This window comes from Azolla caroliniana, unplaced genomic scaffold, assembly GCF_043228905.1.
Source record: "Azolla caroliniana isolate FFs.n. ecotype wild unplaced genomic scaffold, voAzoCaro1.0.p SCAF_41, whole genome shotgun sequence".
NCBI lineage: Eukaryota > Viridiplantae > Streptophyta > Polypodiopsida > Salviniales > Salviniaceae > Azolla > Azolla caroliniana.
The window spans coordinates 134,032-151,712 of record NW_028230476.1 but is presented as its reverse complement, the minus strand read 5'-3'; the positions used below and the strand labels follow the sequence as shown (position 1 = coordinate 151,712).

General features: G+C 36.9%; 2 protein-coding genes across 2 annotated transcripts; one reads left to right on the top strand and one right to left on the bottom strand.

The window, feature by feature from the left end:
- The first annotated feature begins 821 nt into the window (after positions 1-821).
- On the top strand, positions 822-4,532 carry LOC147849514 (asterix-like protein). Its single transcript, XM_087337462.1, has 3 exons — positions 822-1,054; positions 4,088-4,188; positions 4,274-4,532. Exons 1-3 carry the CDS (start codon positions 914-916, stop codon positions 4,341-4,343), a joined length of 312 nt encoding a protein of 103 aa, XP_087193588.1. The 5' UTR covers positions 822-913; the 3' UTR covers positions 4,344-4,532.
- Positions 4,533-6,291: 1,759 nt separating this feature from the next.
- Positions 6,292-11,457, bottom strand: CAC2 (acetyl Co-enzyme a carboxylase biotin carboxylase subunit). The gene is made up of 17 exons (XM_087337459.1): positions 11,054-11,457; positions 10,519-10,574; positions 9,682-10,097; positions 9,236-9,377; positions 9,032-9,130; positions 8,850-8,906; positions 8,660-8,731; positions 8,427-8,576; positions 8,153-8,338; positions 7,853-7,945; positions 7,575-7,656; positions 7,387-7,493; positions 7,214-7,289; positions 7,080-7,126; positions 6,942-7,004; positions 6,716-6,754; positions 6,292-6,627 (listed from the first exon to the last, which is right to left on the bottom strand). The coding sequence occupies exons 2-17, from the start codon at positions 10,561-10,563 to the stop codon at positions 6,586-6,588; spliced, it is 1,716 nt and encodes a 571-aa protein (XP_087193585.1). The 5' UTR covers positions 10,564-10,574; positions 11,054-11,457; the 3' UTR covers positions 6,292-6,585.
- Between the last annotated feature and the right edge of the window lie 6,224 nt (positions 11,458-17,681).

Genomic DNA, 17,681 nt, shown 5'->3' with positions numbered 1-17,681 from the left:
AAAAAATGTAGAGACAAACACAAATACATACCTGGGAAATAGTAGGGCACTGATTGCAGAAGTGATTGTTGGGAATGTTGATTGCAAGTTGCCTGAAGAAAAATCGCGTTCCCGGAAAAAAAGCCTGTCAATCTCGTTTGAAAATTTGAGAGATAATGACATGTTTCAGGGTTTTATACTTGTCGGTTAAAAGGTTGGGCGACCAAACTTAAATGGCAGGTGGGCGACCACATGTAAACTCGGTTGGGCGACCACATACGTTACAGAGGTTGGGTGACCACTTTAGTTAGGTTGGGCAACCACAATAGGTAGGTTGGGCAACTAGAATATGTAGGTTGGGTGACCACAATAGGTAGTTGGGCGACCTCTGATAGGGTTGGGCGACCTCTAACAACATTTTTGGTCGTGCATTTTTATTATTATCCAAATCGGACGGTGCGGATCGCACGCGCCATGCTTCGAGCGACCTGCACTATCCAGGGCCGGCGATTCCCTCGCCAAACCTATTAATGATTTGTATCATAATAGACACATCGGTCTATATTGTATGTATGGATGTATGTATGTATGTATGAATGTATGTATGCGCCCATGAGTTTGAAGTGGGGAATATTTTTGTTCTTCTTTAGTACAGAATAACAATTGGCAACGGTTCGGTTTGAACCGGACCGAAACGCGAAACCGCGGCCTAACGGTTAAACGGTTCGGTTCAAAAAAATAATTAACGTTTCAGTTCCAAACCGGTTCGGTTTTGACCCTCTCGAACCGAACCGAACCGTTGCCGATTGTTAGACTACAGAAAGCAGAAGCAGAAGCAGAAGAAGAAGAAGAAGAAGAAGAAGAAGAAGAAGTAGAAGTAGAAGCAGAAGACAAAGAAGTAGAAGCAGAAGAAGAAGAAGAAGAAGAAGAAGAAATGTCTTCGTATTCTTCAGACCCCAGGCTCCCTTCTGCTGCAAAACCCTATGCGCCTTCTCCCATCAATCCTCAAGATCTCCCTCTCGACTACTCCAGCTTCCTCGCCATCCTCTTTGGCGTCGCAGGCGTTATGCTCCGGGTAAATCTTCTCCCCTTTTTTCCCTCTCCTCTTCTCGTCTGTGCATCTTCTTGATTGATATATTCTGTTCTTTCTTCCTTGTAATGATATTTTCTTTCCACTGTTTCATCGATCTTTCCCTCATTTGATTCCATCGGCTCTTTTTTTCGAATGGTTTGATCGATCCCATGGTTTCTTTTTTGTGATTTCAACGTGCATAGATACATCTATCTTTTTTGTTATTTTTCATCTCTCTCTTTTTTTTATCTGATCCACTGTCCTCGATCCATCTATTCTATTTTCGTTGAGACTGTTGCTCCTTCAAATCTGTCATGTTGATCTAGTATCAACCTCTGCAAGGCAAACATGACTCGTGGGACTGAAATTTCCATACAAATCAAAGAAGAAGCGACCCTTTTCAAGCTATTGCACTGAGATAACATACAAGCCGTATGATTACAATGTGATAGCATCCTGATGCATAAACAATGTCACCCAGAAAGTGCCTCACAATTATTGGCAGGCATCCTCCAATTATTAGATAACCATGTCCAGCTTCCTATGTCTGTCAGGGAGAAGACATTGAAAAGATAATCGGAACCAAATTCTGAGTTAAATACATTTTGAATTTGTTTACAGCAGTTATTTCTTAATTTGCATGAATCAAGGAAACAGTTAATTCAAATTTCCTGTCAACGTATTCTCCATCACAAGGTCTCAGAAAAATATATCCTTTGCACATACATAATTATCGTGTGCAGTTTTAGTCTCTCTGCACCACAACATCCTTAATTAACCTACACAACAATTTCTTTCTCTCTGATGCAACCAGCAGAACTAGAGAATGACCACAGTAAACCCAGACACAACTGCTGCCACTGAAAACTCTTCAACCCTAACTCTCATGCAGTCGCATGCTCTACAAGCATATCAAGATCCATTCACTTAGAGAAATTGACAGGCATCAACTATTATGCAGCATGTCAAGTACAAATGAAAATGCACCTCTTTCATCCTCAATTGTGGGACATCATATGTGGCAAAATTCTCGAACGTTCTCCAGGTGACCCTAATATGATATCCTGGGACATCAATACTAAGAAGCCCAAATGAAATAGTCATGGACATCTGAGTCAAGCTGGTCTACTTCTTGAATGAATGAATTTCCATTCTTGAGATGGGGGAGTTCCGAAAGAACCTATACACCCACAGATATACCCTGGTTCATGTAAGTCTCAGTCATCAAACATTGGATCAACTTGAATCTTTAAGAAGGAGAAGATATTGACCAATCTTGAAAACTGGACCACCCTATTAAATGCAGCCAGAATGGTAGGTGCAAATTTCAAACCAACACTAATAACTACTACTTTCGGTGCCTTGGAGAGTGATTAGTAATCGTTGTGTTGAAGAGATGCATTTTATCTTTGTCCCATGAATGTTCTTGAAGATCTACTATGCAAGATTGAGGTTTGTAATTTTCTTGTTGTGCTTTTGTTCTACGTTCTGATTCCCAATGTTTTGAACTTTCACATAAAGTTGCAGTAACGCCTTCTTTTTGTTGAAATTTGTTGGAATTGTCTGTACTTGGAGATTGATTAGTAATCATTGTTTCAAGAGGCAGTGAGTGTTCTTGAAGCGGTTGTTTGGCTTGGCTTGTCCTCAGTAGTCATTGTCAATATCTTGAGTTTAACAAACAAACTAGTATCATGTTTAGGGTGGACATTTGGGCTCAACTGTTGTGGATGGATGGATCAGTGTTTTTCCAACCTGAATCCCATTCTGCCTGATTATGATCAGGTCTCGATGGATGGTGAACTTCACTGCCTTGTGTTTGTTTAGGTTCCAATAATGATTGAGCTACACTTTGTTTTTACATCTGGTCTGGTCCAAAGAAACTTATGTTTTAGGGCTTTATATTGATGTTGAAATGGTAGTCAAATTTGGCAAAGTCTAAAACTTCAATACTAGGGGTCACTGTTGTCCAAAAACAACATTGTGACTGGGCACTCAAATCAGCTGTTCACGTTGGGTAGTTCTTCAGTGATGCAGGCTGGGTAGAGCATGCCTGGCTGTGAAAGGGGCGTTCTTCGAGGGACAAGGCATTATCATCATAGAATACCTTTGAGGGCTAAACAATGCTTCTGATATTTGTTGATGTTTGGGGTCACAAAGAGGTTTGCCATTGTTGATGTGGTGTCAGTGTATACCATCACAAATGTAGTTTATTTGGGCACCTGAGAAGCCGTCGGCATTGATGTTCCGCTGAAATCTTGGACTCATACCTTGTTGAGATTCAAGGTGACATTGATAGGTTGATTTGAGTTTTTCAGTACTGAATGACTTTGTTTTGCCTAAAACCCAATCATTAATCTCCATACAGTATATCAAGTATTTATTACTCTTTCCATCTGCGATATCAATCAGTCTCAAATACAGCTTTATACAATGTTAGATCAGGGTCTGTTGGAACATTTATCAACCATAACTATTTATAAATGTATTTCAAGAGGAAAGTACTTTGAATTGGTTTTAAAAGTCTGAGGCATTGCTTTTGTTAAATGATGCAATCGGAATTTCAATAGGTACTTGACTATGGAATTATGATGCAAACGCATACAATGAAACTATAACAAAAGCCTGTCTTTCAGTGGGATATTGATACAAATGCGACAACTAGCTCTTGGAAAGCTCCATGGCAATATTGATAAGATTTCATCCGGATTATTGAATAAATTGTATCCACTACCCACATTCCTGAAGTCTGGAAATTAGGTCTCTGACTATACAACCGAAGATCCCAACTAATAGGAAACCTGTTGACTGCAAATAAGGATAGAAGACCTACACAGATTTGCAACTCTATGAGAACCCCTCAAGTTACCTACTCAGATCTGTTTGGAACGACAAGTCATTAGAATTCCTCAAAGATTGCATGGTGTAACAGTAGTTGAAACATATATGCCCATTAGTTGTAGGAAACTTGTGGGTGCAATCTAGAGAGAGAGAAAGAGAGAGCGAGAGAGTTTATAATCATCTCTATCTTTAAAACAGTACAAAATTGGTTCCTGGCTGGCTTTGATTTTCTGTGCGCAAGCATTGGCTAATATAAGGGATATAGAGAATGATCTAAAACAAATTGTGATGGCAATGACGTAAGTTTTTCCGATATGACTGCTGTAACTTTCCCCATCATCAGGTTTGTAATGTGTTTTTTTCTTCTCTATTTCTTTTCTTCAGGTTTGCAGTCATGGGCATAGTCACAAACTACTTTGGAACATCTAAACAGGGTGCTCGACCTCCTGGTTAAAAGTTTTTGATACACAAATTATTATTCTGAACTATTACCACAATAAATCCATAGATCAGGTCTGTATTGGTAGATGGCTACCTATGTTAGTGCAAATTGTTAATTTTAATTGCACAAAGCTTTACGAGCCAAACACCGAGTGATTTATTAGTTTGCATTAATTCAATATGAGCTGGACAACATTTTTTTTTGTTGTGTAATTTGTGCTCATAAAACTTTCCCTGTTCAAATGCTGATTATGTATACATTTTATGGAACTTTAAAAGTCATCTTCAGCAGTGATACAGAAAAGGAACTGGTAACTTGGTTTTCTATTATTTATATGGATAATATTCCAATTCAAAGGCTGAACATGGCAGGAAATTTAACTTATGTTAATGATCCAATATTTTTTTTCATAAGGCTTTCCAAAGATGGGCACCTATTTTTGCCTAATCAGTTCTTTATTCCAGCTACCTGCGCTTATAATTTGTGCTCATAAAACTTTCCCTGTTCAAATGCTGATTATGTATACATTTTATGGAACTTTAAAAGTCATCTTCAGCAGTGATACAGAAAAGGAACTGGTAACTTGGTTTTCTATTATTTATATGGATAATATTCCAATTCAAAGGCTGAACATGGCAGGAAATTTAACTTATGTTAATGATCCAATATTTTTTTTCATAAGGCTTTCCAAAGATGGGCACCTATTTTTGCCTAATCAGTTCTTTATTCCAGCTACCTGCGCTTATAGCTTTGCGATTGGTGGGGCAAAATGGGTAGGTAGGCTGTCCATTAGATTTTTGGTTGGCTTTTTCAAGTCTGCCTGAATAGCCATACAATTAGTAGCTGGTGGTTATAATTGGAACCATCATACTTGTTGACCATAGATGGACAGATTGAATCAACGATCCAAATTGTCTTCAGGTTTGATAATAAGAAGTCTTTCCCTATCCAGCTCCTAAGAATCTGATGTTTTACTGTTCATGAAGTGCTAGTACAATGCTAGTATGCGATGGTAACATACCTTAAGTAGATCCTTTATTTGCTGATAGATCTTTGCATTGTAATCAACATCAGTTTGACACTTTCTATTTGTAGCCTTAGAGTTGCATTTGTTTTCAGAATGAGATACATGCATATTGATTCACATGTAATGATTTGTGCAATGGCTAATCATAAACCCCAAACCCAACTCAAAGAGGATGCTTATTGAGAGGAGGGGATGTGTTGAAATGGGGAGGCAATAAGTTTGTTGAAAAATGTCGTGTACAAATAAGTTCAAACAGGTAATACAACATTTCTAAGTGTCATGAACCAATTTGATGCAGGTATTGCCCTAGTTTTTTGGCAATATTTTATCACATCATGCCTTTACATACAGTCATTCATAGAGACTTGCCCTACTCCCTATTACTCCCATGACTTTCTTCCATATTATTTCATCCTCTGGTAATTGGTGTACTGACATTGGCTCACTTATGAACTCAAAGCTTGTAAAATTATCTTTTGAATCATCACATAATAAAGCAACCTCATGCTTTGCAATCACTCGCCAAGAGCAAGATGTTATTAAAAAAAACACTACGAATTGCAAAGCCACCTCATTAGGATAATTTTCATTGATATTTAGGAAAATTAAAGCTTATATTTTTAGTGTGGATAACCCCAGGACTACAAGTTTGAGAGACACCAATCCCTTACAATTCCGAACTCTTTGAAGCTAGAAAGGCATTAATACTGCATCTGAAGCACATTACTACATGCTAAAAGCAATTCCAATCACTAAGTAGCTCTCTCATCCATGATCATTTACCACATGTATAAAGATTATTCTGGTGAATGTTCTATCAACACAGAGATGTGAAGAAAAAGTCCAATGAAAAGTTTTGGTTTCATGAAATATTCCTGAAGATTTGATTTTGAAGCTCCAACCTTCATATTCTTAAATCAACGATCACAAACAAAATCTAAGATTTTCATCTTACAATTACGATGTAGAAAGTAATTCCCTGGTACATGATTCATGGGGAAAGACATCATAAGACACTTGGGATCATGGTCATGATCTGAGAACAAGAATTTTTCACTAAATTATCACTACGCTAAATTATCAAATTTCGAATTCTCGGCTCATTGAATCATCTACATTTATCAATATTTTGATGAATTAGACTCAAGAATATACTATAAATCAAAGCTCTCCAAATTTAGAGAAGGATTTTGCGAAAAAAGCTTCAGCTTCCTCTGCCTCTACAACTCAAGCTACAGCTTTCTCCAATTCTTTTACTGCTGGCTCTGTCTGTGCAGTATCATTAAACAAATAAAGATAAATTCATTTAAGTTAAATCACAGAATTCTTGGGAATATTAATTGCAACTCTGCCTTACCTGTTTCAGAGTTGGTTCTGCCTTAATGATAGCACTAGGCTGCAAGCAAAATATATTTTCTTTTAAGCGAGATATTTGTAATAGATTCTTATATGAAGAATGCCATGAAGATACAAAGCTTACTTATCAAGTAGAACATAAGATGTCATGAAAACCTAGAATGTAGTTATATCTTTAATAGTTCATTTATGAATGCCATTTAAACCTGAGAAGTTACAATACTCACTGCAGCCAATTCATCTTCGTGTTTCGGGATGAAGGCAGTGTCAACTTTTCCATCTTTGAAATCCTGTGGAAGAAACCAACCAAGATTAAAACACCCGGTTTACAAGAAAAATAATAACATAAAACGACCCATTCAAACCTGAATTTGGAGGATGAGTTTGTGGTAGTCGATAGTTGTTGGAATGCCTTACAGGTAATAGTTAAGCGAGATTAGCACGAAAATGCAAAAGACACAAACAATATCATCAACTGAATACTGAGTTCATGGCTCACCAGTAATGACAGTATCATTTAGGGCTCGCAGCATCCTGTCTATGGCTCGCTCTCTAGTTGGAGCCCACACAATGAGCTATACATATAAAAGGGAGGAGAGAGAGAAACTCAAAATTGAGATGGTAGATTTCTATATTTGGAAAATGAAACACAGGTGTAAGCACAAAACCTACCTTGCCAAGAAGGGAATCATAGCTCGGTGGCACAACATAGTCAGAGTATATGTGACTATCCATCCTCACGAAAGGACCTCCAGGTGGCAAATACCCAGTTATACGTCCTGTGAATGCAAAAAATGTAGATTGTGAAATCATTCCACAGCGAAACAAGTAACATTTAAAGGCAAACATAGCGTCTTTACCTGGCCCTGGTCTAAAACCTTGGAATGCATCTTCTGCATTGATACGGCACTCAATTGAATGTCCCTTGAAAACAATTTCTTCCTAAAATAATGAAAACGTTTCACACATTAATCTCCAACTTAACCAGTACTCCAATTTGTTTCTACTCTCTAGGTCTAGTCTTATTTGTTAGATTTTTAATATTTCATTCTGCCATATAAACTGGCTAAAAAATTGCAAATTATTCATCATATCCTGTACGTTTTCAAATCACTTCACTGCGAATACTAATACTAACCTGAGTGAATCGAAGCTTCTCACCCATCGCAACACGTATTTGTTCTTCAATGAGATCTGTAGATGATATCATTTCTGTCACAGGATGCTCAACCTGTAGAAAAAGGCAACAGAACAGTAGATGAAAAGATACTCAGTTATACAATTGATTATGAGGATTACATACACGTGCTCCTGCCACCACCTTTGATGATCAGATTATTAACCTGTATTCTAGTGTTCATCTCCATAAAATAGAATGACCCATCTTCGGAGAGAAGGAACTCAGTTATATAATTTCTATGATGATCAGATTATTAACCTGTATTCTAGTGTTCATCTCCATAAAATAGAATGACCCATCTTCGGAGAGAAGGAACTCAATTGTTCCAACTCCCACATAACCTATTGATTTAGCAGCTGCAACTGCGGCATCTCCCATAGCCTTCCTCAGCTCAGATGATAAGGCAGGAGATGGTGCTTCTTCCAATAGCTTTTGATTCCGTCTCTGGGTGATAAAAAGAACATTTCAGTAAACAAACAACTATCCCACATTCTAACAAGTATACACACTCAATCAATTGTATATAGCAGACCTGAATGCTGCAATCACGTTCACCAAGGTGTACACAGTTTCCATATTTATCTGCTAGAACCTGGAACTCAATGTGCCTCGGATTTGTTATGTACTTCTCTAGATAAACTCCATCATTTCCAAAGGCGGCACCTGCTTCACTCCGTGCTTGCTGCAAGATTTGCAGAAACATTGAATTTTAGCATTGAAATCCTTAACAAATTCAAACATATCTAAAGAGGAAGATCTTATTACCTGCAATAATTTGACAAATTCTCCCGGTTCATTAGCTAGACGCATACCCCGTCCACCACCACCTGCTGTTGCCTGAAATAAAATAAATTTTCTTTTATAATCACATTCAAATTTGTTTTCTGGCATTTAGCTTCCACTGGAAAGTGGATCCATAATCACTGGTATTATAATATAAAAATAAGGAGCATGCCTTAATCATGATAGGAAAACCAATCTCATGTGCAATTCTAACAGCTTCCTCTGTTGTCTAAAAAATAAAAATAAAATGCAACAAAATATATCACAACATTAGAATCAAACCATCAATTTCTGATAAAAATAGAGAAATTTAATGAAGACAAGTCTTATGTTTTTCTATGGTAATCTACTAACTTCGATCAGCCCATCACTGCCAGGAACAGTAGGAACCCCAGCCTTCTTCATTGTTTCACGTGCAGTTGCTTTGTCACCCATCATCCTTATACTATCGGGCTGTAAACCAAAAATAAAAATCATGGTATCTTTGTACAAACAACTCTCATTGTACATAATAAAGCTCATTAATTATAGCCTAGTTGTACTCTAGATATCACTCACATTTGGCCCGATAAAGTTGATTCCATGATCTCTACAGATATCAACAAATGTGGCATTCTCAGAGAGAAAACCATAACCAGGATGCAGCATCGTACATCCACGGGTAACAGCTGCAGAAACTATGTTTGGAATTACCAAATAACTGGGAGCAAAAGAGCATATATGAGAATTCTTTTTAAAGAAAATTATAACATAACAACATTTATATATGCATGCATATTTGAAAACTTGCAACTCGCTAAGGATGTGTAAAACAGCATAATAAATATACATGCACACATGCTTGCATATATGAAAACTGCCAACTGGCTTAGGTGCAAAATGCTAACAAATAGACTAACAGATAATTGCATAGATAAAAACTGGCGGCTATCTGAAGACGCATAATGCAAAAGAATATATGAATATATAAATTTATATATAAATATAGATAGATGAAAACTCACGACTGGCTGCTTGGAGCTTCCCCAATGCAAACAGCCTCATCAGCGAGCTGAACGTGCAATGCCTGTCGATCGATTGTCGAATGAACTGCAACACATGGTATACCCATCTCATGAGCTGTCCTAATCACCCGCACTGCAATCTCTCCACGATTGGCGACCAGAATCTTCTGGTATTCACACGTGGTCCCAAGAGCTGATGACCTTTGTTGCCCATCTCTCTCTTGTTTTGACCGGACCGTAAGATCTGTTAGCAGGGATTCATATGCTCCACTGCCACATCGAAAATTACTCCTCGAGCTCCTGATATTTCCTGGTACTATGATACTGGTAATGCTCTTAGTCGATGTTGAGGCCTTAACACGTGGCTGAATTCGCAAACTTGTTGAGGAGGCAACTGATATGGCTATCCCTGACATCTACAAAAAAATGCAGCCAAATTATGGAAGGGTTAGAAGATTATTACAATAGAAAATGACCAAAACTCCCAAGATATTGACATCTTTGGAAACATTAGTGGACAAACTTTGGAAACATGTTTTGGAAGAGTGACTTCTGGAGAAAATGCAGCCAAATTTTGAAAAAGCATTGGAAAATTTTACAATAAAAATTAGTTAAAACCAGATATTTGGTCGAGGTATTAGAGTGACTTCTAGGGAAATGTATTATGTAGCCACATTTTGGAAGCATCGGAAATTTTACATTAAAAATTATTAAGACCAGATAATTTGTTGAGATATGAGAGTGACTACTGGGGAAATGTAGCCAAATTCTGGAAGCGTTGGCAAATTTTACAATAAAAATCATTAAAACCAGAATATTTGTTGAGAGAGAGGTTACCTTCGTGAACGCAGTTGCCCCTGTTGCTGCTGCTGTGGTCTCCATCGCTTACAAAACTACATTTTCAGAGACAATTCAAAACCGCGATTAATTGAATTAGCACAATTGGTGTCATGAATTAAGGGAAAACCTATATACCCTTTTCTCTATGGCCAACATTGAAAAGAATTCTGTGAAAATCAAATCGATGCATTTTAAGGGGTCCTTTTCCTTTTTCAGAGACAGCAGACCAAAAGAAGAAAAGAAAAGAAATTACATATAGAGAGAAGCGCAAAAGGAGCTACTAAAAGAAATCTCGTAAATTTTCAGGTGGATCTTTTTTGTTCACGCATACACAGAGAGAGAGAGAGAGAGAGAATCGATGGATCTAACCAATCGCAGATTTACAAAGATCAAAGGACCTCAAAGGGAGAGACAGACAGAGGGAAATCCAGGAATTAAAGGAAGACATAAAGCCTCAAACGTTTCCCGAGAGATGGGAAGGAAGAAGAAGGAAAGGAGACGAGAAGAATAAGAATCAAACCAAAATAAATACCTTTGCCTGTCTTCTTTTAGATTCTGCTCTTCTTCTTCTTCTTCTTTCTCTGTTTTGCTTTTGTTCTTTGATCTGAGCTGGAGATCCAGATCCTAGATTCGGCTACTCGAATTATCTATCTATCTATCTATCTATATATATATATATATATATGCAGACAATGTATGATCTGTATGAAGAAGGAATGGATGGATGGATGAATGAATGGATGAAGAAGAAAAGAAGGAAATGAATCTCTCTTCTTCTCTTTCATGCAAAACCAAACAGAGACAGAACAGAAGGAGGAGATTGAAGCAGCCTTTCTTTTTGGGTGCTTTAGGAAATCAATACATTCTGCATGCTCTCCTACAGATTAGGTAGGCACTGCATTTAACACAGCCACCATAGACAGACAGACATCCATCCATCCATACAATACATACATACATACATACATACATACATACATACATAGCATTACATACATACATACATACATACATACATCCATACATACATAGCATTACATACATAGCATTACATACATACATACATACATACATACATCCATACTTACATACATACATGATACATCCATACATACATAGCATTACATACATACATCCATACTTACATACATACATGATACATCCATACATACATACATTGCATTACATAGATACATACATATACACACACACACATACATACATACATACATACATACACACACACACACACACATACATACATACATATACACATACATACAAACATACATTGCATTACATACACACACACACACACATACATACATCCCCCCTCCTCGGACCTGTTTCGCCTCTCTCATTTGGAAGTTCTTCGAAGCTCTAGATGCCAAATTGATGGTGTTTTCGGGAGTTGCTAATGCCTCGACTTGATCTCGTCGCGTTTTTATTTATTTTAAAGAAGATATCCTGTCATTAGTGTAAACATTTTACAAGATTTTCAACTCTATGCGATCGGTGGGGGAAACAACCTTTTTCGGAGGTTGCAAATGCCAATAAGGAATGTCGTAATTGGATGTCATGATTGGAGTCGTTGTCCAGACGATAAGAATCTCATGCCGTTGAGCAATTTTAGTATCAGAATCTCCAACTCGTCATGCTTTTTTTTATCACAATCCCTTGAGCAAATCTCGTCTGTCATAAACGATATCATTTTATTTGTAGTCGAATGGTATAAATAATATAGCTAAGAAGTTTTGGTTTTATGCCGATAACACAATCAATCATCTGTGAACATGTGTTAGCCGAATATCAAAGAGCATGTCCAACTAGAACTAAATAAGTTGTACCCCAACTTCCCCATGATTACGTAGCTCAAAAAGAATTGAAGTACAACAAAAGTAGCTGATATAAGTAGCAATTGGCAATAATTTCATGTGGTCTGATTTGGTTTGGGAATCTTGAACTCAAATCATTTGAAAATTTTGAAGCTTATATAGAATCGTTGACCTAAACCGAATTGCTAATAAATATTCAAACTTGAACTAGACCGTTTAAACTGTTAAGTTGCGGTTTATGCAATTTGGTTCGGCATTGCCAATTACCACCTCCAATGTAAAGGGAGAAATAATTTTCACAAAAACACTAATAATTGGAATTAATGTATTGTATAGTAGGAATTTGTGTTTCTTGCAAGTCATCACGTGTGAGAGGAAAAATGTACATACATACATATATAGATGTTTGTTCCTGTAAACGCAAAGGAATTCCATTTGCTAAAGTCTCATTGTGATGTGTGGGATCTAAATTTAGGCAGTACAATGAGGAGATGAATGCTTCATTACAAACATTCCATGTCAGAGTAAATAATTCATCATCAATATGTATGTGGTGTCTCCTTTGAAAATTGTACGCTTACGATTAAGAGAATGCACAGGTTAACATGGAATGGAGGGTGTATATGTAGTCGTGGATGTGTAATGAATGTGTCATACGTCATAGATTGGCCATCACTTGATCAATCAACATGTAAGGTTCACAAATGATCACATACATACATACATACATACATGCATGCATGCATGCATGCATACACAACGATGCATCACTCCGATAAAATATTGATGAGGAAACAATGAAAGCTTTCACCAATATTTATCAAAAGCTTTGATAAAATGGATAATATACATACAAATCACCATCACCATCTATGGGTTCAAGACAACCCATACGCATTAAGAATTAAGACCATGCTCGAGGGATAAAAAGGCCAACACTATTAAAACCTCACCAACCTTGGGTCAAATGCTCACAAATGATTGTAATATATTCTTTTGGTCATCGATCACCACTGAGTAATGCATGGGAGACAAATACCAAACCCTTAAAAATTAAAAGCTCGCCAACCTTAAGGTAAAAAAAACACTCTTCATAATGAAGAGAGAAAAAAAAGTTAAAAAAAGCACAAGGCATACGAATTAAGATGCTCAACCACCATTTATTTAAAAAATGCATTCTCAAAAGTCCCAACCCATCTAGCAGCTAGCAATGGGCATGGTTTCGGCTCAAACCAAACCGAATCGTTAAGCTATGGTTTAACGATTTATTGGTTCCAAATTTTTTTAATGGTTTGCATTTTCAATAAAAGGTTTGGTTTTAAAACTTGGGTTTATAGGTTTAAATGGTTTGGTTTAAAGGTTTATAAGTTTTTGGTTAACTGTTTTTTTACTTTATTAGTTTATTAATTTAATGGGTTTTTATTGATATAATAAATTTAACTTAAACACTTATTTTTTAAAATGTGTTTTTGTTTATTTAAATATTTAATTAGTTTGACTTAAATGATTAGGTTAAATTTTTTTATTAAATGGTTTGGTTTGGTTTTAACTTTTCCTTAAACTGTTTGGGTTTACTTAGTTTGGTTTACTTTTTCATAAATGGTTTTGTTTAAATACATACTTGAGAGCTCATAAACGATTTGGTTTGGTTTGGTTTTATATAAACGGTTCGGTTCAATTTCTTTGCCTTGAAACCGAACCAAACTGAAAATGAGCGAAGTAGACCCCAACCCAAGTCTTGAACCATTTGAGGTATGTATGTGGGTTATTGTGATCTTGGACTACCCACACAACCAAGCTCTTATGTATAGTCAAGGGCCATTAGGATGTACATATTTATGTGTTCTCGCTTTTGCTATCAGCCACACAACACGTTAACAAATCGTGGGCCATGGGTTATGTCTGTGTGCGTACACACTATTGACCGGCCGGACGCTTTGCTCGATACTATCATACGACCCGCACCGAATTTCACAAGCACTTTTCCGATACAATAGGCCTAGGCAACGCAACACATACACATACACATGCACATAGGCACATACACATAGGCACATAGGCACATACACATACACACACACACACACACACACAGGCACATGCACATACAAATACACATACACATACACATACCAGAAATCCTTGACCACCATAGTCAATCAATCTACCTTTTAATCATCATCCATGGCCTTGCATGCATCCTTCTATCTGCAATTTGCAGGAGATCCATCCATCCAAATATTCAAATCTCTTGCGCATATCTAACGATAATACAAGAAGAAGAAGAAGAAGTTATGATCTAATTCCTCTTCAACCACAAGAATAAGAAGAGGAATCAAAAGGAAACGAAGAAGTGATTTCCTTGATAGTATAACAAGAATTATCTCAAAGAAATCCCATTCAGTAGCATATCATTCTCTGATGGGATTTAATCTCCTCACACACACACACACACACACACACACACACACACACACACACACACACACACACACACACACAACAAAATCGACAACACCGAACCGAACCGCGAAACCGCGGTTTAACGACTTAATGGTTTCAATGGTTCGGTTCGGTTCGGTTTCGGTTCAGTTTCATCAATAAAAAACCACGGTTTAAACGGTTAAACGATTTTTTATTTTTTATAAAAAAAATTGTAAAAATTTTAAAAAAAATCTAAAAAGTTTTAAAATTTGTTTTTAAACAATCTTTTCATTTTTAGACCTTATTTTCACATTTTAGGAACATCTTAAAAATTTTAAAAATTTTAAAAAATGAAATATTATAAATTTTAAAAAATTAAAAAATTGACCTATGTTGAAAACCGAAACCGAACCACGAAACCGCAGTTTTTATGGTTTTATGGTTTAATGGTTTAACGGTTTGAAAAATGTTTCCCCAAAAAAGATACTACATTAGTATTAGAAAACCGCCATAAGGCTAAACATACAAGCTATACCGATCCCCTATATTTTTCTAAAGTCTAACCATTGGCTTGAATAAACACTTTGGTGTTGAGTAGAACCACTCCACCTTACCAAAATACCGTCTATAAAATATACCTATGTCCCAAATGGCATGAAACTCCACCCGCCTAAGCTCCGCTTGATGCGTATTACCTTTTATACCATCCAAAATCCCTCTAAGATTATGTACAATCTCTATCCAAATTCCGGAGATTATTTGAGTAGGTCTTTCAGTCATATTTTGAAATACCTTCAAACATCGAGCCTTCCAAATATACCAAATTGTAATACTGCTTACCAATTGCCATATTTGAGGTTTATCAGTTTGTATTTGTGGATTCGGAGGGATCAAAATTTTTTCCATCATACCATGCCTCACCATAATAGCATCCGCAACCTCCTCCTGTTCATATTCCATCGGTTTATCATGTACCGCTGCCCATAATACTGCACCCCATGTGTACACTGCTCTAGGATATATTGGAATTAAAAATTTTATAATTTGTTTCCATATATCCATAGCAAAACCACAACTCCACAAACAATGTTTAGCAGTCTCTATTACATCTGTACAAAAAGGACACATCTTGTCTACATTTCCTTTTCGCCACCCATTAACTGGTATAGCATTATGAACCAACAACCATCGAAAACCAACAATTTTCCTACTCATCTTTATACCCCATAACCATTTCCAAAATTGTTTAAGATGTTGTGGAGAAAGGTCATTTCGTCTCCAAACAATATTTGCAGTTGGTTCTTTCCATGATCTAGCAGCTAATACTTTCCTACCAATCCTCACAGAATACTGAAAAAACGGCACATATTTGATGTTATCTTGCATCCTCACCTTCCAATACAGTTCTCCAGGATCCCAAGTTAGTGTAGATATTGATCTCCTTTCCAAAATCCAAATCCTCCACAAACAATTCACCTTTTGAGGATCCGGGTCTAATACCCAATTTGATCCATCATTTGCAATCACCCTCACTTCTTTATGTAAACAAAAACTAAACAAATCATGTTCCATAGATGTACAGATTAACCTACCATCATCCTGTACATCAAAAGTCATGCATTCTTGTTCCCCAATATAGGCTTTCACTCCAATTAAAACATCCAATGGAGTAAATAAACCCATCCACTTGTGTGTAGTATATCCAATTTGCATTTGAACATTAACAAGGGCATTCTGGATCGCATAATACATTATCTTCCCACCCCTTATATTACTAATTAATAGCATTTGTTGATCTATAGATTTAGACAAAAAAGTTATCCATGCACCTATAGACTGTGCTGGCCCACGATCTAATTCTGCCCATGCACATTTAGTACGCTTTCCCAACATTTGTCCTCTTAGGTCAGTCAACCATGAATTCCAAATCAGCGGTTGCCTACAGAATTCAGATTCCGTTTTTGGCAATGTCTTAACTAAATCACGAGAAATATCTTTCCATGCTTTAAGAACACATCGAGCAAATCTATCTTCCCAACTTGTAGCAATAGCCAATTTATTATGTTCCATAAAAGCCCATCTAGCACTAGGCGTCCAATCTCCACCCGTCTTGGGACAAAACCTTTGCAATTCATAAAACAACAATTGTTTCCAAGGTTCCGATCCTGGCAATAATCCTCGAATCACCAATTTTGCCATTAAAGCTTTCGATTGTTGTAATGGATCCACAATCCCTAATCCTCCTTGATCCAATGGCTTAACAATTGTGGACCAAGAGACTTTTGCCCTAGCATGGCTTCCATCATTACCAGACCACAAATAATTTCGAATCAATCTTTGCAATTGTCCCATACATGATCTCGAAAAACTCCAACATGACATAATATACCAGAGACTAGACAACAAAACATGATTAACGACTATCACTCTACCCGCAAATGATAGTTTAGCTTTACTCCAAAACATAAGTTTTTTCCTAATTTTCAATAACAAAGAAGCAACCTGAATTTCTGAAGAAATATTCAACCCTACTTGACATCCCAAATATCTAACTGAATTGCCCTCGGGAACCCATCTGAAATCTGGATGAGGACTCCATTGTGGAGTTGTGGAATCGGACGACACCCAAAAACCCACTGATTTATTCCAATTAATTGCTGCACCTGCAGCTATACAAAATGTTTGCATTGCTGTGTACATGTTCTGCAGATTATTATTGTGACAATCCAGATACAAACTTGTGTCATCAGCAAATTCTACATCAACCACATTTGTCCCATCAATGGGCATTGCTATTCCTTTTAATCCAACATCTTCAACAGTCAAAAACAAACTCATTGCTTCAGCAAAAAACAGAAATAGATATGGTGCAAGTGGACAGCCTTGTCTTACACTTCGGGA